This window comes from Urocampus carinirostris, chromosome 6, assembly GCF_059441175.1.
Source record: "Urocampus carinirostris isolate Australia breed hairy pipefish chromosome 6, RoL_Ucar_1.0, whole genome shotgun sequence".
NCBI classification, from domain to species: domain Eukaryota; kingdom Metazoa; phylum Chordata; class Actinopteri; order Syngnathiformes; family Syngnathidae; genus Urocampus; species Urocampus carinirostris.
In genome coordinates this window covers 14,942,725-14,966,814 of record NC_142354.1, presented here as the reverse complement: position 1 = coordinate 14,966,814, position 24,090 = coordinate 14,942,725, and the positions used below count along the sequence as shown (strand labels likewise).

Sequence of the window (24,090 nt, the reverse complement as noted above, 5' to 3'; positions counted from 1 at the left end):
TAAAATGTTCATGTTTATTTATTCACATTTGTATTTTGTCACTACCACTGTATTCTGAAAATGACTTACTGTATCTCAATTCTTTGTAACTTTTTTGTTGCACGACAAAATACAGCAAATTCTAGTGGTCAAACAATACACACTTTTGCTTGAATCCAATTATCGTACATGTTTCCATAGTCTAAAGTAATTTGAATTGTTAGGGTTCGACATACCTCCTACCACCAGGGGGGCCCCAACTGGGATTTGAACTAGGCACATTTGTGTCTAATTATCATGAGGCCAATTAGCCAGAAAACTTTAAAAGGACGCTTCGAAAATCACACCCTGTCAGGTCATTGTGTCTTTTCATTTCCACCAGCACGCCACGTTTGTCTGAATTTGTTTCTGGTTACTTTGTTGGAATTAAATATCAAAATGTACCGTTTACCAAATCGTTCAAATTAGTTATCTGACTATTAACCAAACACAACCTACATTCACCCAACAATATAGGCGCGCTCGTTTCTTGAGGAAAAAATTAACAGGACATTTCCACACGGGGGCAGATTTATTTTCTTTAACTAAGTGTACTCCATCTAAAACGGCTGAATTAGTGACATTGGTGTCTGTGTGAAAACTTCTTCTGAAGTCCTCTAACTTTCTCCTATCACAATCTCATAGACGAGCGTCTTGCTGTCTGGACCATTCGGTGTCAGCACACTCACGCGTCCTGTTACCAGAACTAGACAAAATATTCTGCATTTGGAAAAGCCTGACCTGTCATTGAACTTAAGTCCACTCAGTGAACATCTTCATTGCATTATGAGTCAATCGTATAAAATCCTTTATAGTCAAATGTATGAAATCTTTCAACTTTAATCCTTGCATTTTCCATTTCCGGTTTAGGTCTTTGTTTCCTATTTGGACGTGTCATTTAAGTTGTGCCTCTTTGCTCAGCTTTTACTTTGGTTCTAGATAGATTTGTTTTTAAATGCAATCCCTTGTTTTGAGAACTCCTGTTTTCTAGTTCCTGCCTCCCCCGCATGGGTCTGCCACTCCCCAAACGTAACAGGAATAATGGCAAAATTCTGTTCACAATCGGACTATCACATTTGTGTAAACGTCCCCAATTTCAGCAAAACTCCAGACAAGCAAGAACAGAAATGAATTTGGAGAATGAATCAGACCAAATAATAATAAGCTATGAAATAATTATTGTGATCAATGTCGTCAACAAGGACAAACTGACAGGAAGGAAGAAGGAATACGAACAGGGCGGTCCGGGATTCCAGAGGTTCGAAATACTCCGCTAAAAAAACACCAACCTCTGTGTCTACAGAGGTGTGAAGCCGACAGCTCAAAAGTTTATGAATACTGAAGACGTTCGATCCCTCGGGGAAAATTTCTACCCGCTTCGCTGCATTCGTCAAGACATCTTCCTGTCTGGTCGCGAAACCCGCAAGATGGTACAAACAGGTCTCGAGTCACTGATCCACGAGTCAAGTCCTGGTCTTTATATTCTGAATTCAAGTCGAAGATAGAGACGAGGAAGAAGACAGCAATGTCAGCTCTAATGTCCAGTGTTGACTATACTGTCTTCCATTGAAGGATTTCATACATTTGACTGTAAAAGATTTTATGCGATTGAATACAAGTTACATTTATTGAGTGTAATGAAGATTTTCACAGAGTGGGCTTCAGGTCAGGCTGTTCCAAATGCGGAATGTTTTGGCTCGGAAATTTTGATAACAGGACTCTGACGAAGGACGGCAGGCATTGTTTTGATAAACGCTCTGCTATTTTGAGTTTTTCCAGACACGAGGCGAGGGGGTGAACCCCACGTGGGGGCTTTCCTGGCATGCCCCTGGGAGGAGCCGGCACACCAGCTTGCAGGAAAAAAACGTGAGTCGAGGAGAGAAGCGGAAGATCGAGAGAGGAGGCTTGATAGAGACTCGGGTAACACTAATTCGGCTAATTCGGCCATATTTTATGGAGTTCAATTATTAAAATTGATTAAGAAATTAAATCTGCCCACGTCTTGCGGGGCAGAGGTTTGTTGACGGACTGACAAAGGGTGCTTGAGAACACTGAGCTTAAATAGAAGGAAAACCAATCTGTCAACGAGCCGCAGCTGGCGCCACACGGGCGGGGCCGATTGGGCGCTATTGCAAACGTGACAGAAAAGGAGAAAAAAAAGAAGTACCAAGGAAAAGGAAAACGGACATAAAAGAAAAAAATGAAAAGAAAACTGAGAGAAGATAGCATTGTTTTTCCATTTTTGTCTCTTTCCATTCTTTTCCTTCTTTCCTCTTTTCTTTCTTTTTCTCCATTTCTCTTGCTTTCCATTCTCCTACTTTGCTTCTTTTTCCTATTTTTACTTTTCCATTTTGTCTTCCCTTTTCAGAAAAAAACATTTTCCCTTCTTTCTTTTTTTTTTTTAAAGGCTAAATACAAATTGAAAAGTAAAAGAGTGCTGTTTTTGCTCACTTTCAGTCTCCGTAGTTTGTAGTCTTACTTGGACTTATTATTTGGTCGCACTAGACATTACAGCGACAGCTAGTACTCCAACATTGACCCATTTCCTTTCACCAAAAACGCTTATTACACATTTAATTTAGCACGATGCATTATCACAAAATAAATCTCCCGTACACAAAAATACAAAATACAAACAATTCGACACAGACTCTCAAGTCAATTTGCGCCGATTTAAAAGGAACTCTCCATCTTGAATCCGTTTTCCACTTTGGCGTCCTTGTCCTGTCCGGTGCACAGGACTAGCTTCATTTCTCGGCTGGTGTTGGAGACGGGGACTTTGTTCATCTTGGCGAAACTCTGGCTGATGTCCATGAAGGTTTTATTTTTCGTTTCGGGGAGGATGAAAAAGAGGTAGATTGCGGCCACCAGGCAGACGGCCACAAAGACCAGGAAGGCCAGAGCCTCCAGGGACTTCTGCAAAGGAAAAAAACGGGGGAGAAAAAAAAAATCGTCATTTTCTCCCAATGCAGAGAAATTAGTCACAAGTGCGACCAAGAGGTTTTTTTGGAATATTTCACTTGGGATTGTTGAAGACAATGCCACGAGTAAGCTCCCTTTGAGACAAAACATTTGAAAGAAATGAACTCCATATAAGCCATTCATCTCTAAAATAAGACTAATGTGTTCCATAAATAAGGCCTCCGTATTGGCCTAAAAATATGTGTTTTGCAAATTTTTCATTGAAATCAGTTTTGTTTTATTTCCATTTTTTGTTGTTCTGGATTTTTAAGAAATAAATATTTAGGGAGGGGCAGCACTGCGGCGCAGTGGTTAGCGCGTGTGCGGCACAGTTCTGAGGTTGTAGGAACCTCCTAAGTGGGTTCAAATCCAGCTCCCGGCCTTACTGTGCGGAGTTTGTATGTTCTCCCCGTGCTTGCGTGGGTTTCCTCCGGGCACTCCGGTTTCCTCCCACATTCCAAAAACATGCATTTCAGGTGAATTGGCTGGTCCAAATTGTCCCTAGGTGTGACTGAGCGAGTGAGTTGTCTGTCCCCGTGTGCCCTGCGATTGGCTGGCAACCAGTCCAGGGTGTCCCCTGCCCACTGCCCGATGATTGCTGGGATGGGCTCCAGCATCCCCGCGACCCTACTGAGGATAAGCGGTGCAGCTGATGAGATGAGATGAGATGAGAATATTTAGGGAAAACTTATTAAAACTCAATTTTATGTTATATTGTCACCTTGGATGCTGTAACATTAACGTACAAACAGGAAAAAAATTAGATTGAAAAAAAAGGTATTTCGAACATAGGATATTGTCAGGAGCAGAACAGGAAACAGGACCCACTCTCGTAACGTTTCTGACAGTTTTATTGGGAAGAAGGAAAAGTTGTGCACACACTATCCGGAGATCGCTGGTCGCGGGGTGTAGGTTGCTCAGACGAGGAAGTGGAACTTCCGTGGCGAGCGATGGCGGTGTCGGGAACGAAAAAAAACAACTCAGTAGCAGGGGTGGAAGAGCAAAAACGTGATCGGGATCGGAAACAAATCGAAAGCCAGGAGAGGAGAGTGGACGTGGTCAATATCAAAACAGGTCGTAGTTCAGGATGGTAGAGCAGACGTGGTCGAGATCAAACAGATCCTAGCGGGAAAAAAAGCAGGAGGAAAAACACAGGACTGGCGAAAAAGGGCTTGCCGTGAAAAAACGAAGATTCGCAGACGGACCGACAAAAGGGGACTGACATGACAGGGTTTAAATACTGACAGGAAGCCAATCTGTCAACAAGTTACAGCTGGCGCGCATGGGCAGGGCCAATCGGGCGCCATGTCAACCGTGACAGAAGCTGGCCAAAAAATATATTCAAAAAAATTCAACATTCACTTTTTCCAGTATCCTGAACATGAAAAACAACATTATATTTTTGTAGTATATACTATACTGTTTGCTCTCATGTTTGTCTCTCATGACCAGGGAAAATGGATCGCGGCCGCACGGGTGCTGTTCATTTTAGGCAGAAAGAAGAAAAAAATAGTGCAGCCACGCATGCCACAAATTTGTTCGTTTAGCTCAGCAATGATCAACTGGGGATAATGGATCATGGATTAGAGTATTTGCATTCAAAAGGTGTCTCTACTTAGAACTGTTTCAGGTTACAAAGCTACTCCTGGAACAAATTAAATTTGGGAGTAGAGGTGTGTCGGTGTGAAACCCGACCAAAGTCAAAACTGTGCTCTTTATATACTGTCCTGAACAATTAGTTACGGGTGCTATGCATGTACCAAGCTGGGCTCACCAGATAGCTGCAGAGGAAATTTGCACTTGTAGCATTTCATCTCCGAACCGTATGTACACATGAAAAGGGCCGTATCTGGCTTGTGAGCCATAGTTCCTGACCCCTGATTCACCTTAATGTTTCAAGCTTGAAAGCTAACCTCCCGTCTTATATTGTGTCCTACAAAAAATGTTTATTCACACTGAGGGAGAGGTTAGTGCCTTAGAGATCCATCCACCTCCACTTCTCACCCAATCAAATTTCTCTGAGTGGTTTTCTGGCATTGTTGGGTATTTGAAGTTTGTTCTGTGTGTTTTCATCATAAAGTATCTCAACAGTGAACATAAATACTATAATGAGCTTCCATTTAAAGGGTTTCTTAGCGACCTAATGCCAAAACAGGACACCTTGACTGTAAACTGTAGTTAAGCACTAACACCTGCCCCAAAAAACACCCCTGAAAACAACAGCTCTGAAAGAACCATTCACCACGTGCGTAGTGAAGGATTTTATACATTGGACTATAAAGGATTTTATACGATTGAATACAAATTACTTTTAATGCAAAAAATATTCACTGACTGGGCTGTGGTGCGAGGTCAGGGCACCCTGGTGGAATATGTTGTTTACTGGAACGGCGAGAACGGGACGTACAGCTGATAATATAATTCGCACATCCAGACGCTGGTGACCCAGAAAGGCACCGATGAACGCTCGGTGTTGTTTTGAGTTCTCCAGACATCGGGACTCTTATACGAGATGGTGAAGCCCAGGGGGCTTTCTTGGCGCGCCCATGGGTTGAGTCGGCACGCCATTATGCGGGGAGAAGATGGCCAATAGGAGAGAGCTAAAAGACTTGAGTAAAAGGCTTTCCAGAGACTCCAACGTCACTAATTCGGCCATTTTCGACGGAATGCACTTAGTTAAATTGTTAATGAAATTAAATCTGCCCCCGTGTGAAAATGTCGGCTTCCTGTTCATCTTTTCCCTCAAAAAAAAAACAGCGTGCATATATTGTTGGGTGAATGTAGGTTTTGTTTGGTTAATGGAGTCAGATAACTAATTCGAACAATTTGGTAAACGGTACATTTTGATAATTAATTCCTAACAGTAGTTACATCACCATGGCTGCTAGCCTCTGACACATATTCCCCATATGAGCGCTAAAAAACAACAGCACGTAGGGGGGCTTGACCCACATCTCTTGTAGCCTCTATGATGCAACGCTCATCTGCAAAGTGAGAAAGCGAAAGAGTAAACGTTTCTTTTGTCGCCCAGCTGATGAGTCATCCTGACACACGGCGACCTTAGCCCGAGTCGGTTGGCTCCCGACCGTGTCACAACACCCGATACGGACGACTGACTGCGGAGTCGGCTTCATCCGAGGTCGGCTAAGCTAAACCACGAGGCGGGGACCCATCTGTTCTGTAAGCGGATCGGCGGGAGACGGCTGTCTGGGACAGTATGTCCGGGCAGGGATGGAACAACTGAAAACTTGACATGGGCAGAACCAGGATCGGACACGGCGTAGCTGTACACGAGGGAATAGTCGGATTGAGATTGAATTAAGGTTCCTGGAAATATCTGAATAGAGTTGTATGGGGCTTCCCTGATTTCGGTTTCACTACACTGCAGATTTTTATCATGTATTGTGTTCTGCTTTCTGATTGGCTAAACAGTCACCCCGCCCCTTTTCTGCCTGTGTCTGCCTTTGCGTCAATAACGTTGTCTTCTTGGGCGCGGACCTGTAGATGGCGATGACGCCCCATAGGAGAATGCTGTATCAACTATCGCCAGCTGCCGTTAATCATAAAGGAAAAATAAAATGCAATGGCAAAGCAAAGTCACCCAATTTCTAGTCAAGTCAAGTCAAGTCGAGTCACATTTATTTGTATCGCCCTTAATCACAAAAATGTCTCAAAGGACTGCACAGGATTACAATGACACCATCGCCTGATCTTAAACCAACATGCGGGCAAGGAAAAATTCAAAACCTTAGCGTGAGGAAAAAGGAAACCTTGAGAAGGGGCCTCACAAGTGATAATCCCCCTTCTAGGATGATCAGGGTGCAATCTATTTAGCATTGAGTTACAGTATACAAACATAGATAGATAGATAGATAGATAGATAGATAGATAGATAGATAGATAGATAGATAGATAGATAGATAGATAGATAGATACTTTATTCATCCCCGTAGGGAAATTCACACTTCCAGCAGTCTACCCTGTTGTTTATTAACAGATTAACATGATGCCCTAGGGGTGCTTGTAGCGAAGTGGATGACGTCACGCCAGTCCAAAAATTCGACATTCCTGCGGCAGATGGAAAACTTTTCTTTGTGAAAATCCAGGGATACACCACCTCGTGTTAGCAAGTCCGCCTCCTCTCCGATTCCCCCCGGCTTTCGTGTCTCTGTTTAGCGGCGTTGAAGCCGGATATCTCCGGGTAGCTCCGGGTGGCTACACGTTAGCGTCCGGAATGCTAAACGTGAGCCACGTTTCCGCAAAACACAGCAACTGCGCTCCCTGTGCGCTTCGATGTTTTCCACCAGCACTCGATATTATAGATATATATAGATAGATATACATAGTAAACATCAACAAAAGAGAACACTAGGTCAGCTGACTTGTTGAGAAACATGGCAATAATTCCAAGCCTTTACAAGCACTTCACCCCAAATTTAAATCTTGAAAACTAAAAAAATCAAATTCAAGCGTTTTGAAGGATTTCAAGCACCCCAACAAACCATGTCAGTGTAATGTTTTTGACCTCCTAAACTCTTTTCTTTATTCTGGGTAATTCCTGTTTTTTTTGTCCACTTCAGAAAACAACGAAAATCTAGATTGAGAGATGGATTTTTCCTTCTCTAACTGCTGTCCTCAAAAAAAACAACTTCTTTTAAAGGTCAAACCAAAGTCAATTGTCCTCCTGTAGAGTCAGTGCGAGCAACTTCACGACTATGAGAAGAAGCTGAAGTCCTCAGCCTGAATTCAACTGTGCCATTTTGGACACAAAAGATTTGATAGAACTGTCCCAGGGAAGTCAACATCCACATCAAGTCAACTTATTGGAACACACTAATCCACTTTGAAAACCGTTGAAATTCCCCGACATTGTATCTCTTCGAACAGCAATTATCATGTATGAGGTAAAAATCAGGTTATTACCACAAAATATTCAGAACATTTAGGAATCGGGTAGGTGGCTATGAGTTAAGAGGGAGAAATAATGTCAAAATCCTAAATGTAAAGAAAAGTTTCTGTATATCTATGACCGGTGTAGAACTATGGAGTAACCTCAATGAGGAAGACCTGAATCAAAGTCAAAATATCCATCAGTTCAAGACAAGGTACAGATATATGTTGCTTAGTGGGTACAAAGGAGAATAACGATGAATATTTACAGATGAATTGGATTTATGTATAAATATGGCACAGTAACAAGAGGTGGGGAGATCTAGTTGAATATTTGTTTGTAGCTACATATGGATGTGTCTATATGTGTTTGTAAGAAACTGCCCTACTTTCGAACGAGATTGCGAACGATCGTTTGTAATTTGAATTTGTTCGTGAGTTGCTTCAGTGCTATATTTTGAATGTTTAAGGTTTATTTTATTAAGCATGTTTAAGGCTTGTATAAGTAACCTGTATTGTTTTGTACTAAAAAATAAATATTTCATAAAATAATATGCTCTATAAAGTTAAGTTTAACTTATTTTTGGAAGAGGTCCTCCACCGTGGTAAAAAGTGGCCGAAAAGAAGTGTTCCGATCATTTTTTCAACCACATCAAGCTTTCTTATTACAGCTTTGTTTCAAAAGAAACGGCTCGCCTATTCTTTACACTTCACATCAACCATATAGAATAGATGCACGAAATATTAAACAATAAAAACGTCAGTACACGTTGTTATCTTTAGAAGAACCAGGAAGTAGAATCTAGATTTCTTTTTCCGGGTGGATGCTGGGTGACCTCTCACAGCGCCACACGCCGGTAGCGGCAGAAATGAGCACTACAGTACTGTTCTGTACTCGGGAAAAGGTGCACAATACACAATCTGACTTACAGCAATATCCGGATATTTTTCAACATCCGGAAAAAATGTTCACATGTGCCGTTGTTCGTGACTCGAATGTTTGTAAGTAGTGGAGTGTCTGTATGTATATGTATATATGTGTGTATGTATATACAGTAAAACTCAGGTTATCCAATTCAGTTTATCCGGATCTTCTCAAAATTCAGATAAGAAGTTTGCTCAGGATGACTTCTAATGTATTTCTTACAAAAAATCCATGCATATTCTGGATTTTATCATCCGGATCTTCTGCTAATCCGAATCAAAATCCTCATCGATTGATCAATTCCTACGCATTTTGGAGGGGTCTAAAATTTTCATCGTAGGTGCATTGTCATGAATGCTTATTCGGGGCACCTGCGACTGCCCCGTCGGCGCCAACAGCCCTGGTCGCTGATTGGCTCCTTGACTCTTTTTAAACCCCCGTCTTCCAAGAGGAAGCTGTCAGACCGTCTGCGAACCTATGCTTTCAGCTAGGCAAGCTATGTACTATCCGACATTCTCCTGCCCTGATGCCTGTTGCCGACCTGTTTCTGGCCCCGTTTCTGCCTTGCTCCTCCGTCCCAGCCAGCGACCTGTTTTGCCCTGTTTCCTGCCTGATACTTGTTGCCGACCTTTTTTCTGGAGTCGTTACAGCCCTTGCTCTCCCGTCCCGGCTATCAACCAGCTTTTCCGCTGCCAACGACTATACTCGCTCGACACGGAAGTACCACTTCCGTGTTTCCGCCATCAGCTACCCGTGTCCGACGATCATCGGATTGTGGAAGCAAGCACTGCTCTTTCTCAATAAAACTGAGTAAAACGACCGCTATTGGGTCCTGTCTCCGTTTCTGCCTGTGACATGCATGTCCACTGTGAGAGAGATAGACTAATAAAAATCCAGAAATCACAGTGCATTATTTTTTTTAACAATTTATTTGTGTGATACAAGCGTGATGGTATCATGCTTTGGGGGTGTTTTTCTGCACATGGGACAGGACGAGTGCACTGCATTAAAGAGAGGATGACTGTGGCCATGTATTGTGAGATTTTGGGGAACAACCTCCTTCCCTCAGTCAGAGTATTGAAGGTGGGACGTGGCTGAGTCTTCCAACACGACAACGACCCAAAGCACACAGCCATGAAATCCAAGGAGTGGCTCCGTAAGAAGCATATCGAGGTTCTAGCATGGCCCAGCCAGTCTCCAGTCCTGAACCCAATCGAAAATCTTTGGAGGGAGCTCAAACTCCGTGTTTGTCAGCGACAGCCCATAAACCTTACTGATCTAGAGAAGATCTGTGTGTAGGAGTGGGCCAAGATCCCTCCTGCAGTGTGTGCAAACCTGCTGAATGACTACAGGAAACGTTTGACCTCTGTATAAGCAAACAAAGGCCACTGTATCAAATATTAAAATTCATTTTCTCAAGTGTTCAAATACTTATTTCCTACTGTATCACACTTATTAAAAAAATAATGCAATGTGATTTCTGGATTTTTCTTTTTAGTTTATCTCTCAGCGGACATACACCTAGGATGAACATTTCAGAACCCTCCATGATTTATAACAGGGAGAAACAGCAAAATAGCAGGATGTTTAAATACTCATTTTCTTCACTGTATATGAATATATATGTCTATGTGTAAGTATGCATATAGGATTGTAAGAGTGTAAATGCATGTATATGTATTTACAGTATGCATGTCAGTGTATATATGCACATGTGTATGTATGTATGTATGTGTATATGTATAGGTATTTGTATATACTAAAGGATTTTATACGATTGACTACAAATTATTCAGTTTAATGCAATACTGTGCTTTAGTTCAATGTACAAGGTCAAGGCCGGCTGGTGGAAGATGTTGTTTACAGGAACGGGACGTACTGCTGATAGCACATCAGCACATCCAGACGTTGCTGACGCAGGCGTTGTTTTGGGAAGCCAGACATCAAGGCGCTCGTGGATGAGATTGTGAAGCCCAGGGGGCTTCCTTGGCACGCCCATTGGAGGAGCCAGCACACCATTATGCGGGGAGAGGATGGCCAGTAAGAAAAGCAAAAGGACTTCAGAAGAAGCCTTCCTGCACATACTTCAACATCACTTCAGCCGTCTCTTGTTTTACACTTAGTTCTAAAATTGTGAATAAATCTGCCCCTGTGTGCAAATGTCGACTTTCCTGTTCATTTTTCTCTCAAGAAACAATCGTGCATAAATCGTTGGGTGAATGTAGGTTGTGTTTGGTTAATGGAGTCAGATAACTAATTTGACCAATTTGGTAAACGGTACATTTTGATAATCAATTCCCGACAATACATATGTATTTGTTTTGGTTATGTAAAGAGGTGAGTGCTAATAAGCTTCTGCTTACTCCTTTCCAAATATGTATTTTGTTTTCTAGTTTATGTAGCTTCCTCATTTTTTTGTTTTGAGAAGTTGTTTGACAAAAACCAGGGAGCCTTGCAGTACTTGTAATGCATATTAAGAATAAATGACAACAACAACTACATAAGACCTGCTAGCCAAAGTTAGCGAGTATAATCATAGTATTGCAGCAAACCTAGGTAACAAAGAACCTGAGCATGCAAATAAGGCATCGGATAAACAGAACAGGTTTGCCCCACTAAACGCCCATTGAGGGCGGTTCAACAATTCGGTATCTGGGCCAGCACTTAGTCCTAATCTGTAACGCAAGGTGTAGAGGATTAAACGCATGCGAGCGAGCTTTTAGGGATTGGCTGCCTCGCGGCAGAAGGACGGCGGCCATCGTGCGTGAGAGAAAAGCGTAGCGGTGGATGACAGCAGCATCGCCGCAAGCGCCCGCGCGGGGCGTTTACGGCTTTTATGGATTATTGAGTACACGGCACACTTATGGAGCGTAATGATTGGGAGACACTTTTATGGATTTTTTGTGTAATATAATAGTATAATAACAGAAACACACATATACATGTAAATGTAAATGGTCTGCATTTATATAGTGCTTTTCAAGTCAATGAAGACCTCCCAAAGCGCTTTACAATGTGCTTCACACTTTTCCCTTTTACACACTAACTAACGGATAGCAGCCTGTTTAAGGGAGGTGCACTCATGAGCTCTTAACATAACATCAGTTCGTATCTACACACTCACATTCCTTCAAAACTTTGTACCTTTTTAGCTATTGAAAATGTTACAGTTTCCCTCTAAATATATTGAGCATACATTTCCAACTATTTAAAAGAGCCCAAGAGAGGGAATGTTATAAAATAAAAATAGGTCACTGAGTATGTTGTCACCATAACAAGCGTTTTACAGCTATATCAAGTTTTGTCAGGACCAGAACGGAGACAGGACCCACTCACGTAACGTTTCTCACAGTTTTATTGGGAAGAAGGGAAGGGAGTGCACACATGATCCGGAGAACGCTAGTCGCGGGGTGTAGGTTACTCAGATGCGGAAGTGGGACCTCCGTGGCGAGCAATAGCGGTTTCAAGAGCGGAAAAAAACGGGTCAGTAGCCGGAGTGGAAAAGCAAAAACGTGGTCGATATCAGAAAATGGGTTGTTAATTCGGGACGGGAGAGCAGACGTGGTCAAGATCAAACAGATTGTAGCGAGAGAAAAACAGGAGCAAAAACACAGGACAGGCGAAAAAGGGCTTGCCGTGTAAAAACGGAGTTTCGCAGACAGACCGACCAAAGGGGACTGACATGACAGAGTTTGAATACTGACAGGGAGCCAATCTGTCTACAAGCTGTAGCTGGCGTCCACGGGTGGGGCTAATTGGGCGCCATGGCAACAGTGACAGAAGCCGGCGCCGCACGGCGGGGCCCAATGGCAACCGTGACAAGTTTCTTATTTAGTAATTACAGCATTACTTTAATAATAAAATTACTCATTTAGTTGTTATAAATGCACTTATGTTCATCCACATATTTGAGTGAAACATTTACTTGTTGTATCCTTTCGTATCAGTACATTCTAGGCAATGGTCTTCCCCTTATCTTATCATACAACCTTCAAAATCCAGCTGTGTGCAGTTTTAAGTCTCATTATCATTGAGATGATTTATTTTATCTCGTAATAAAAACGAAAAAACATATTTTGATTTTTGTTCTTGAGACCATATATTTTAGGACAACATTCAACAAAACCACCAAACCTGCTCTCCTCAATAAAGCTAATTTTTCAGCACATTTTATTTCACTGTGTGTATTTTGATGATTTGATCAAATCTATGAAGTAATAATAATGATACCAGAGCCTGTGTCCTATATAAAGATAAATATACCACTTAAAATCCGTCTCCCTCCCTCAATTACTTAAAATTATTGAGGCTAATTACGACCTTCTTTTTTGTCCTAAATAATGGTTTCAAAACAAGGTGCGAGCAAACTTCTTATGTAAAAATGACCCAAAATACTGCAAATGAGAATTATTTTATTGTCTTATTTACCTTCGGCGCAGACTGCACCGAGCGAGAGAGAAGGGAGTAGAGGTAAGATCGGGCCAAAAAAAAGCACCCGAGCCCGACGCAGGCCCGAGGGGTATTAAACCCGACCCGGACCGAGCCCGACTAATTAACTGGATTTGCTGGCCCGGCCCGAAAGGGGCCCGAAATTACATATTTTATTTATAAGGAGGGGTGATTTATGATAACAAATTAAACTCTGCCTTTTGTTACAACATCTAGGCCTAAGTTAAATAAAACTGTATAAACATTTACATCTTTTATATTTCTGTGTCTGCACTGCAGATGTTACATTAAGCGACAATCTGTCATTGACGTTTTTTTTTTTTTGAGGTAGCGAAAACATTTAAGGGCGTCCGTCATTTTGACGACTTGATCATTGGGCCATAATCCACAGCAGCAGTAGTAGTACGTCCTTAAGATTTTAGCGCAGCACTTTCATTGAGGGGGTGTTGACGTGTTGTGCCCTTTTCCGACTCCTATGCAAATTCCCCCCCCCCCTGATCGTATTCTATAGAAGGGTCTGAGGTCTCGACAGCAAAAGTCTACACACTTGTCTGTGATGGCTTGCTTAGCGCGAAGAGGGACTGTCTTTGGGACGAATGATAATATAGATGTCTGACGTTCATTACTTTTGCCAGGACAGCTTTTTAAATGTCTGATCAGCGTCAAGGTCCCAGTCTTTTTGCTATCGTATGCGAGCAAATTGCCACATTGACACTCAGCGAAGCCAACGCAAGTCTCTGTATCATTTTCTACTATCAATTTGAAATTGCTCCACACTTCACTCTTACCAGAGTGCGTTTTCCTCGTCAGTTCTCCTCTCTTGAGTTTATCCTTAACTTCTTGTTGGTCCGACTCCATATCGGGGATACCAGGCCAAAATCACGCGAATTTGCGGAGGGGAAGATTATTAAGAGGACAGCATTCACGTCACGTCACGTGCACAGAGCATGCTCTGGCTCCGTTAAAAGCAATTACAGCTCCTTCTCCGTTTTATCCAAATTATTTATTTTATAACAAGTATTCCTTGGTCTAGTATCCATACATAGTTTAAGTATATATTTTTAATGAACATATATTTATAATTATTAATTAATTTAAAAAAAAAAAAAAAAAAAAAAAAAAAAAAAAGCAGGACCGAACCCGACCCGACCCGACCGTATGACTGACATTTCAGGCCCGACCCGGCCCGAAATTGCCTCGGGTTCGGGTTCCGGTTCGGGCTCGGGCCATAAATCTTAGGTCTAGAAGGGAGTGCCTGTGTGCAGCTATCCGCCCACCTCTACCGCACACCCAATCAAATTTCTCTGATTGGTTTGCTGGCATTATCGGGTTTGTTCTGTGTGTTTTCATCATTAAGTATCTCAACAGTGAACAAACATAGACTAATGAGCTTATTTAAAGTGTTTCTTAGTGACTTACAGTCAAAACAGGATAAGTTGGTGTGACACCTTGACTGTAAACTAGTTAGGAATGTGACCTATATCAGTGTCTGAAACTCATGACATAAAGTTAGCGGACACCAGGGCAGACAACTCATAAAAATTGCCTGCACAGCCATAAAGTTGCCTTCCCCATTTTTCACAACTCGAAGCACAATAAGACGACTAATCGCAAAAAAACGACTTTTGCAAAGTCTTAAAGATTGATAATCATAATATATAACAGAACAACACTTTCAAATTAAGTTTATTATAAATCTACTTATAACATTCATTGCATGTATATGACATCGCTGTTTTCCATCTGCAATCAGTATGTACCTGTATTGACTCCTGAACTCCTCTTTCCACGATGCTTTTCATGTACGTTTACGTTTTGTAGCGTCATAAATGTTGTTAGCTTCTTTTGAATATTTCTTAAGGGGCTGAGGTCTTGGCTTGATTCCTAACCACGTCTCCATTTCTTGCGTTCTCTGTGCGTCTACTTTGGAAAATGATATGCAAATGCACGACTTTATAATGCTCGGAAAAGTCCAGAAGCACAAAGTTATTCGATGCAGGCTTCCGATTGGCTGCCAAACGAACCAAAATTCAGAATTTTCCAAACCCAACGAAGATTTCGAAATCGGAATAAAACAAATCTTTTTTTTTTCTCTCTCTCTAAAAAGTTGTCGGCCACCCGGGTGGATCGTTTTATAAGTTGTATGCCCCAGACACTGCCTATATATACTGGTATACTGGACTGAACCGCCACTCCCTTTGTGTTGCTTCGGCTTGCTTGTACTTACTACCACTCGACTCTGGAACACCAAAGACCAAACGTGCTATGGTCTCATTTTATCTTCGAGCCATATGTACTCTCGGAAAGAGCCATATATGACTCGTTTTCCATAGGTTCCCGACCCCTGCTATAGCATCTGTAATCACGGTAGCATTTATTACCCTTTTTTTAAGATGCAAGCTGCTGACGGTCACATCTGGCAGCATTTGTGATTAGCGTGACGTTAGCGTATCCTGTTTAAACCTAGTGGGATATGTTTTTAATTATTTATTTTTTACAGAAGAAGAACATAAGCCCCTTTTTTGGGTCAGTTGAGGAATCGAAAGACAAAAACGAGCAGTCAAAATAACAAAGGGCTACTCGTGTGTATTCTTTTTAACACCTCGATTTAAAAAAAGAAGATGCTTAAAAAATAGCTTTTAAATAAAATGTTCTATTTTTTTTCCCGTGTGATTGATAGAACTTAGATATTTTTGTGTGTGTATCGAAATCCCGGGAGAGGAACTGGAGATTTCCCGAAGGGTCGGCTCATGTCAAGGTGGGAAGAGTACCGTATTTTCCGCACTATAAGGCGCACCTAAAAGTCTTAATTTTTTTCAAAAGCTGACCATGCGCCTTATAATACAGTGCGTCTTATTTATGGATCAACATTAAATCGCAAGGTCTCGCAACTTACGCAACAGCCGCCGACTCGATTTTTCCCCGAACGTGGAGTAGTCCGCGGTGTATGCTGGGATTTATATACCGGCGTTTCATTGGCTAACCAATGTGTCAATCATCATTTGAATCGATCGCTATTGGCTGAAGTTATTCGGAGCCTCGGATTGGCTAGAGCGCCAAAACAAACCCTGCAATTGGCCGAAAAAGATGTGTCATTCATCCGTTGAATCGATCGCTATTGGCTGAAGTTATTCGGAGCCTCGGATTGGCCAGAGGGCCAAAACAAACCCTGCAATTGGCCGAAAAAGATGTATCAATCATCCGTTGAATCGATCGCTATTGGCTGAAGTTATTCAGAGCCTCGGATTGGCTAGAGGGCCAAAACAAACCCTGCAATTGGCCGAAAAAGATGTGTCAATCATCCGTTGAATCGATCGCTATTGGCTGAAGTTATTCGGAGCCTCGGATTGGCCAGAGGGCCAAAACAAACCCTGCAATTGGCCGAAAAAGATGTGTCAATCATCCGTTAAATCGATCGCTATTGGCTGAAGTTATCCGGAGCCTCGGATTGGCTAGATGGCCAAAACAAACCCTGCAATTGGCCGAGTTTAGCAATGGCGTAGCAAGCTTAGCAAGCTTGCTAAAGTACACCATAAAGAAACATGTTTTATTAGTCTGTATTTGCAAATATTCTACTCTCCTGGATTTACTTCACTCACGGTTGTAAGAAGACCATGATTGCGTAACATTATTGATCGTGAGAACTTAGGTGAGCTATGCGGCTTTATATTTTCCCGGTATCTTGTTTTAGAACGATATTGATGTTGCTGTGATGAGTTGAGTGAATTAAACTCAATTCCACAGTAAAGTTTCGAGCGAAAAAGAAAATAGAAACTTAGAAATGTTTGGCATTTCTTGAATCCCAAGACTTCAACCTTCCGAATGATATTTGAAACGATGCATTCGAGTGACATCGTACGGACACCGCATCCGCACGTGTCTGCGACACGTATTTGCTTCTTTGCAAGCTTTGGGAATGTTAAGGGGGTAATCAGTTGGACTGAATCATTTGACTGTTTTGTCGACGTTCCCATTGTAGCGCCTTATAATCCGGTGCGCATTATCTATGGAAGATATAGGACCAAAAACTATTTTTTGGGGGTGCGCCCTATAACCCGGTGCGCCCTATAGTGCAGAAAATACGGTAATAGTATAAATCTACAACATGGATTGGAAGGCTGGAGTATTTATAGCAGAGGGTGGCTGATGATAATTGGGTAATTGGATGTAATTTTACCATGTATCTAATTTTTCTATTTAGCCACTTTCAGCGCAACAGATGAGGTGAGTTTTACCATCTGGGGGATTTCTCCCCTCCCAGATTTGAAGCCGTTTTGGCCCACCGCCACGCATCTGTAGCAGTAAAATGAACACAGAACAGCGCAAATGATTTGAGGCAGTACGATGAAGGGCAGAAAGTTGCTAGGTGCAGAAGAAAAAGCCAGGAAAAGGAGAAGAAACACGTTAAAACAAGGACTGCTATCATTTATTTCACTCGTCTGGAACTTTTTGCCTGTCATCTGTGTGTCCCCCGGGTTTTGCTGTGCTACGTGTTTGCAGAATTTAGCAGGAACATGCCTTCACCGGGTGATTCCATACACTCAAATAAGCTAGCAGTGATTGAAATTCTGTTTCTTTCTCGAGAAGCGGCTCTTTCCCCACTAAAAAACACGACCCTTTTGGCTCCTAAAAGCCCCTTCAGATTTTATTTCTTGCTTCTATCCATACATTAAATATGATGATGTAACATTATGCACAAAATTACTTTTCAGGGAGAAAAAAGGGCAAAAAAAAGACAGCAATAAAAAAATAAACAACAGAAAAAAAGGAAAAAGAGGAAAAAAAAGAATCAAAATAAAGGAAGAAAAAAGAAGAAGAATGAAAAGAATACCAGGAAAATGAGAACAAGGGAAAAAAAGGGGAGAAACTATTAGAAAAAGAAAAAAAAAAGCTTGATGAAAAAAGGAAAAATGAAACAAAATAGACAGATGCCTCCCATGTCATCGAGCTGGCATATAAGTACCTGTTGACCCTTTCCTGTACTCAGGTTGCATGTGAGTGGAGATTCTCTGGTTTAAAATGTGTAAAAACTTATCTACGAAGCTCGCTGCTGTTCCATCCAATCCAATTCCTCCTCCATAGCTTAGTGGGCCGGCTTAGGGTATGAACATCCGGGGCTGAGAAAGCGCCCCAACTCCGGCCCCCGGTGTCGTGAAACCGACATGGATGTGAGCGTAAATGTCAAGGTGACTCTTCTTCGAGTCGCCTGCCGATCTTTTCAAATCCGTCGGGATTTCCTTGAACCTACCTTTGACCCTTTCTATACAAGTCCATCTATAGACTCTGCAGTGAACCTATCAAATCTGAAATCCCGGGGTATTACTTTTGATATTTTCAAATGGGGACATTGGTTTGAGATGTACATGACAGTCTTTGTGAGCATTTACAGCTTAACTTAAAGGGACTGTGCGATATTCGATCACGATATTCCGCTCTATTATGTCCTGCAACCGAAAATGTATGCTAAGGAATAATACAAACTACGTAGACTCCGAATGTCCCATTTCCCTTGTTTTCCCAAAGCCTTCTGCGAAGAAAGAAAAGATAATGGAAAAGATGAGAAAGCAAAAGGGGAAAATAGAAAAGAGAAAAAGAAAACAAAATCACAAAAAGGTAAAGAAAGAATAAAGTGAGGGAAGAAATAAGAAGCGAGAGAGAAAAAAGCAAGTAAAAAGAAGGTAAGCAAGAAGGAAATAATAATAAAAATGATGATAATAATAATAATAATAATGATAATAATTGATAATAGAAGACAAAGAGAAAAGGAAGAGGAGAGACAAAAAAGGTTGCGGAAAAGAAAAAACTAAGCAAAAGTGGAAAAGGAAGAAAACAAACAGGAAAGTGAAGAAGGAACATTTTTGGGGGAAAGGAAAAGGGAGAAATAAAACTAAAAAAAGAGAGAAAAAAAGAAAATAACATAAGTCAAAGTAATAAAAAAGGAGGAAAAACACAGGTTTTTGGTGTCTGCATTGCCCCAATTTCCAGTCTCCCTCTCCACTCCCCCGTCCAGTTTCACCCAAACATCATCAGCCACACTCTGCTATAAATACTCCAGTCTTAGTATTCTTCCAAGGATATTCCCTTGCCAAGACAACATGCACCCCATCCCAAGACTTCTTGGCTAGGTATTCTCTTCAAGATTTTCTCAAGACAATGTCAATATTTCACCCCCCAAGACAACCTTCTCAGGGTCGGAGAATTTCGGAGGTCAGGCGACAGTGAGTTCCAGAGCTGAGGGGCAGAGCGGCTGAAAGCTCTGCTCTCCATGGAGCTGAGGCTGACAGGGGGTATTGTGAGATGGAGGGAGGAAGATTATCTGAGGGTGTGGGGTGGCGTTTATGTCCGTTTTTTGGTCGTTTTATTGTCGATTTTTGTTTTTGGTCTTATTGTATCATTTTTTTGGGGGGGGGGGGGGATTATTTTTGTGTCATTTTTCAGTTGTTTTTATTCATTTTTGCACTTTTCAGTAGTATTATTTTTACAATATTTGAGTACCTCTACGCAGTTTTCAGCCCTTTTTCATGATTTATTGTACTTTTTCATACCATTAAGTTCTGTTTCAGTACATTTTTTCATACTGTTCAGTCTTTACTGTCATTGATACTAACGTTGTGAAATGTTGTATGCAATGAGATTGGACATGGCACTCCAGGGTGAAACATGTCATAAAGATTTCCAAATGAAAAAAAAGATAAAAACACTACCAGGATAAAAAGTACCTGAATAAGAAAGCATAGTGCATTGTAACAAAAGTCCCATGAAAGGAAGTGCAATAACTTTAAGCAGCAATAAAGAAAAGAATAAAACCTTTCTCCTTGTTTTCTTTGTCGCCTTGAAAATAGAGTTCTCAAACCTAACAACGGAAAGCGTTAAAACTCCAAGGATGGAGACGCGCGGACAAAAATCCATTCTGTTTTATTCCGTCCGAGTGGAAGTCGTACCTCATCAATGTCAAGTGTTGCCTGCTTTTGTTTGTTTGTTACATCCGCCAAAGTTAATTTTAGTCTTCAACTCACTCGCTGCCGTGTTGTCATGTGTTGACGCCAGATCAGAGTGGCAAAACAAGGAAGATTTGCCGCTTCTTGAGTTGACATGGCTTATTTTTGGGCTCCGAGTTCATCATCTCACAAAAAGGTAAAAAAATAAGTAAAAGAAAGACTAAGATGGGTGAGTGATACCTTTAACTTTAGTAGACACTCAAAATAAAGAGAGAAGACAACAATGGATTTTTAACTGGCAGGGAGGAGGAGGAGAGAACCCTTCAGATAAGAATATATCGCTCTTCTAAAAACATTTGAACGACTAAATAAGAATTTTTCAACATCGACATTTTCCCGTACTGTGAAAAACAAGTAAGATAAAAAATAGTATACCCATTTTTGTAAGTAAAAGAAGTAATTTTATGCCGTTTGATTTTTGACATCCCAAAATGTGCTCATATTGTGAAAAACGACTGAAATAAACGTTTATTTTTTTTGAGAATGCAATAACTATGTTATCAAGCTCAAAATTCTTAAAAGTGCTTACATTTTGGTTGAAGTGCTTGTAAATGCTTGAAATTGTTACTCTGTTTCTCAACAGGTGTGCTAAAAAATTATGCTTTATCACAGCGTTTCTTTTCCCCTTGTGATTAACGGCACCCTGCATTAGTTTATATGGCATTTTCCCATGAAGCGTCACTGCCCCCTACAGGACAGGTGCATGCTACACCTAAACAGGGCGTTATGGAAGGTTTATTAGTGCAAAGATTATGTATCAATTATGGGTATTTATTAGGGGTTGTGCAAAAAATCAAGGTAGCCTTTCCCAGTGGTAAATTGTAATGGGAAAAACTTCCTGCAACTGAAAATGTAAGCAACATAATACTGTAATTTTACCCAAAATTCTATGGGGAGAAATTTGTTTCGAAACAAATATATTCACAATTTGTTCAGGATCTAAAAAGGAGACAAAAATGGCATACAATATGTAAACCACAGTCAAAATGTAACTCTGCAAATTACATGATTTACACTGGATTTAATCCTTTTAATGGTACTCGAAAATTGGAAAATTTTCTTTGAAAGTCATTGAAAAGTGCTTGAATTTGGCCATGAAAAAAACCAAAGAACCCTGTATTAAGTTGCTCCATTTTTCAACCTCCGAAATTGTCTTGTATTGTGCACGATACATAATAAACTCCTGTTTTTACTTTAAAAACCCTTCCAAATATTAGGTTGTTTCATTTCCCAACCCCCCAAATCTGCTCTTATTGTGGAAAACAACTCAAATAAAATACCATTTCTCCTAAAAAGAATGCAAATAGTTAATACTATTCATTTTTCACAAGGGCTTTGTATCAATTATGTATATTCTATTATCGGTAGTGTAAAAATGAAGGCAGCGTTTCCCAGTTGTAAATTGTAACGGGAAAAACTTCCTGCAACTGAAAATGTGAGCAACATCTTACTGTAATTTTACCAAAAACCTCTACGGGAAGAGATTTGTTTCGAAAACAAATATATTCACAATTTATCAAGGATCTAAAAATGATACAGTGATGAAAATAAGCATTTAGCACCCTGCTATTTTGCCATGTCTCCCACTTAGAAATCATGGAGGGGTCTGAAATTTTCACTGTAGGTGCATGTCCACTGTGAGAGAGATAAACTAAAAGGAAAAATCCAGAAATCACAATGCAATTTAACAATTTGTTTGTGTGATACTGTATGTCTCTATAAAGGCACACACAAGATTAAAAATGGCATATGCAAATCACCTTCGAAATGGTCTTATATTTTGCAAAATAGCAAAATAAACTTGTTTTTACTTTAAAACCACTGCCAAATACTATTTTGTTACATTTTCCAACCCCTGTAAAAACACTTTTAAGCTTTTCCACCGAAATATCATCGAAAAATATGAAACAACGCGGCGGGAAATGAGCGCCCGATTATAAAAACAAGGTGACTAATGGCTGTAGGCGTCAGGCAAGTCAAGGTTATTTTGGGGATGGTTTATTTTCGCTTAGACGTACGGAACGCATCCGAAACCGAATTTGACCCCTGAGTGACGCTTGCTACTCGCTGAATAAGCACTTTTTCTCACCTCTATCCAAGTTTGAAATATTTCTAAGGGTTGACATTTGTGGAGGCTGCCGAATAGCATTTACATTCTTATTGCATGTTCTTATATTTATTCATCTAAATGCTTCCTTTTGATGAGATATTTTCTACCCCTCTCTTTGGAGCCTTGAGTTAGAGAAGCGTGATTAAAAGATCAATTTAACAAAATAAACATTTGCACTGTACGCTGCCCGGAAGGACAGAGTGGGTGGAGGAGAAATAACAATGAAGGAATGGGATTTATTTATTACGGTTAGGAAGGCTCTTGGCGCTATACAAAGTATTTCAACACCCTGCTATTTTGCTATTTCTCCCACTTAGAAATCATGCCAGGGTCTGACATTTTCATCGTAGGTGCATGTCCACTGTGAGAGAGATAAACTAAAAATAAACATCCACAAATCACAATGGATTTTTTTCATAATTCATTGGTGTGATACAGCTGCGAATAAGTATTTAGACAGCAGTGTATCATCTGGAATTCTGACCCTAAAAGACCTGTTAGTCCACCCATTAGAAGTCGATCATCACTCCATGTATCATCCTGAATCATATGCACCTATTTGAGGTCCTTAGCTTCACAAAGACACCTGTTTAGACATACAATCAGTAAGACTTCAACTTGTGACATGGCGAAGACCAAATAGCTTTCCAAAGACACCAGATACAAAATTGTAAACCTCCACAAGGCTGGAAAGGGCTACGGGGCATTCACCAAGCAGCTTGGTGAAAAAAGGTCCACTGTTGGAGCAATCATTAGAAAATGGAAGAAGCTAAACATGACGGTCAATCTCAAACGGAGTGGAGCCCCATGCAAGATATTACCTCGTGGGGTCTCGATGATTCTAAGAAAGGTGAGGAACTACACGACAAGAGTTCGTCAAGGACCAGAAATGAGCAGGGACCATACTTATTTGCAGCTCTATCATACAAACAAATATTAAAAAAATCATGCATTGTGGTTGTTATATTTTTCTCTTTAGTTTATCACTCTCACAGTGGACAAGGACCTCTGATGAAAATTTCCGACCCCTACATTATTTCTAATATGTATATATATGTAAATGTTAACATAAGGGGCACCACGGCAGCTGAGTGGGTGGCACGTCCGCGGCACAGTTCTGAGGTCATGAGATCGAACCTTCCTGTGTGTAGTTTGCATGTTCTCCCCATGCCTGTGAGGGTTTCCTCCGGGCACTCCGGTTTCCTCCCACATTCCAAAAACATGCATGTCAGGTTAATTGGCCTTTCCAAATTGTCCCTAGTTGTGAATGAGAGAGTGAGTTTTTTATCAACCAGTTCAGGGTGTGCCCTGCCCACTGACAGCTGGGATGGGCTCCAGCACCTCCCGCGACCCCACTGAGGATAAGCGGTGCAGATAATGGATGGATGGATGGATTACCTATTGTTCTCTTTTATTGATGCTCACTATGCATTGTGTACTCTTATGCTAAATCGATTGCACCCTGGTCATCCTGGGAGGGGGATTATCACTTGCGAGGCCACTTCTCAAGGTTTTTTATTATCTTCGTGCTGAAGTTTTGAGTTTTTCCTTGCCTGCATGTTGGTTTAAGATCAGGGGATGGTGTCATTGTAACCTGTGCAGTCCTTTGAGACATCTTGTGATTAAGGGTTATACAAATAAATAAGACTTGACTTGACTTCGCATAACGTAACCTGACTACCTGCAGGCAAATCATATGATTTCTTCTCCACGTTCTCATATCAAGCGAGAACTTGGTG

The 24,090-nt window shown here is 41.0% G+C and overlaps 1 protein-coding gene across 1 annotated transcript in view; it reads right to left on the bottom strand.

Moving 5' to 3' along the window:
* Window positions 1-390: 390 nt before the first annotated feature.
* slc2a9l2 (solute carrier family 2 member 9, like 2) overlaps window positions 391-24,090 on the bottom strand; it is a 167,521-nt gene continuing 143,821 nt past the window's right edge. Inside the window, exon 13 of the mRNA XM_088338018.1 lies at window positions 391-2,934. Within this exon, the coding sequence (XP_088194144.1) occupies window positions 2,692-2,934 (243 nt within the window). The 3' untranslated portion in view covers window positions 391-2,691. The remainder of the gene's footprint in view (window positions 2,935-24,090) is intronic.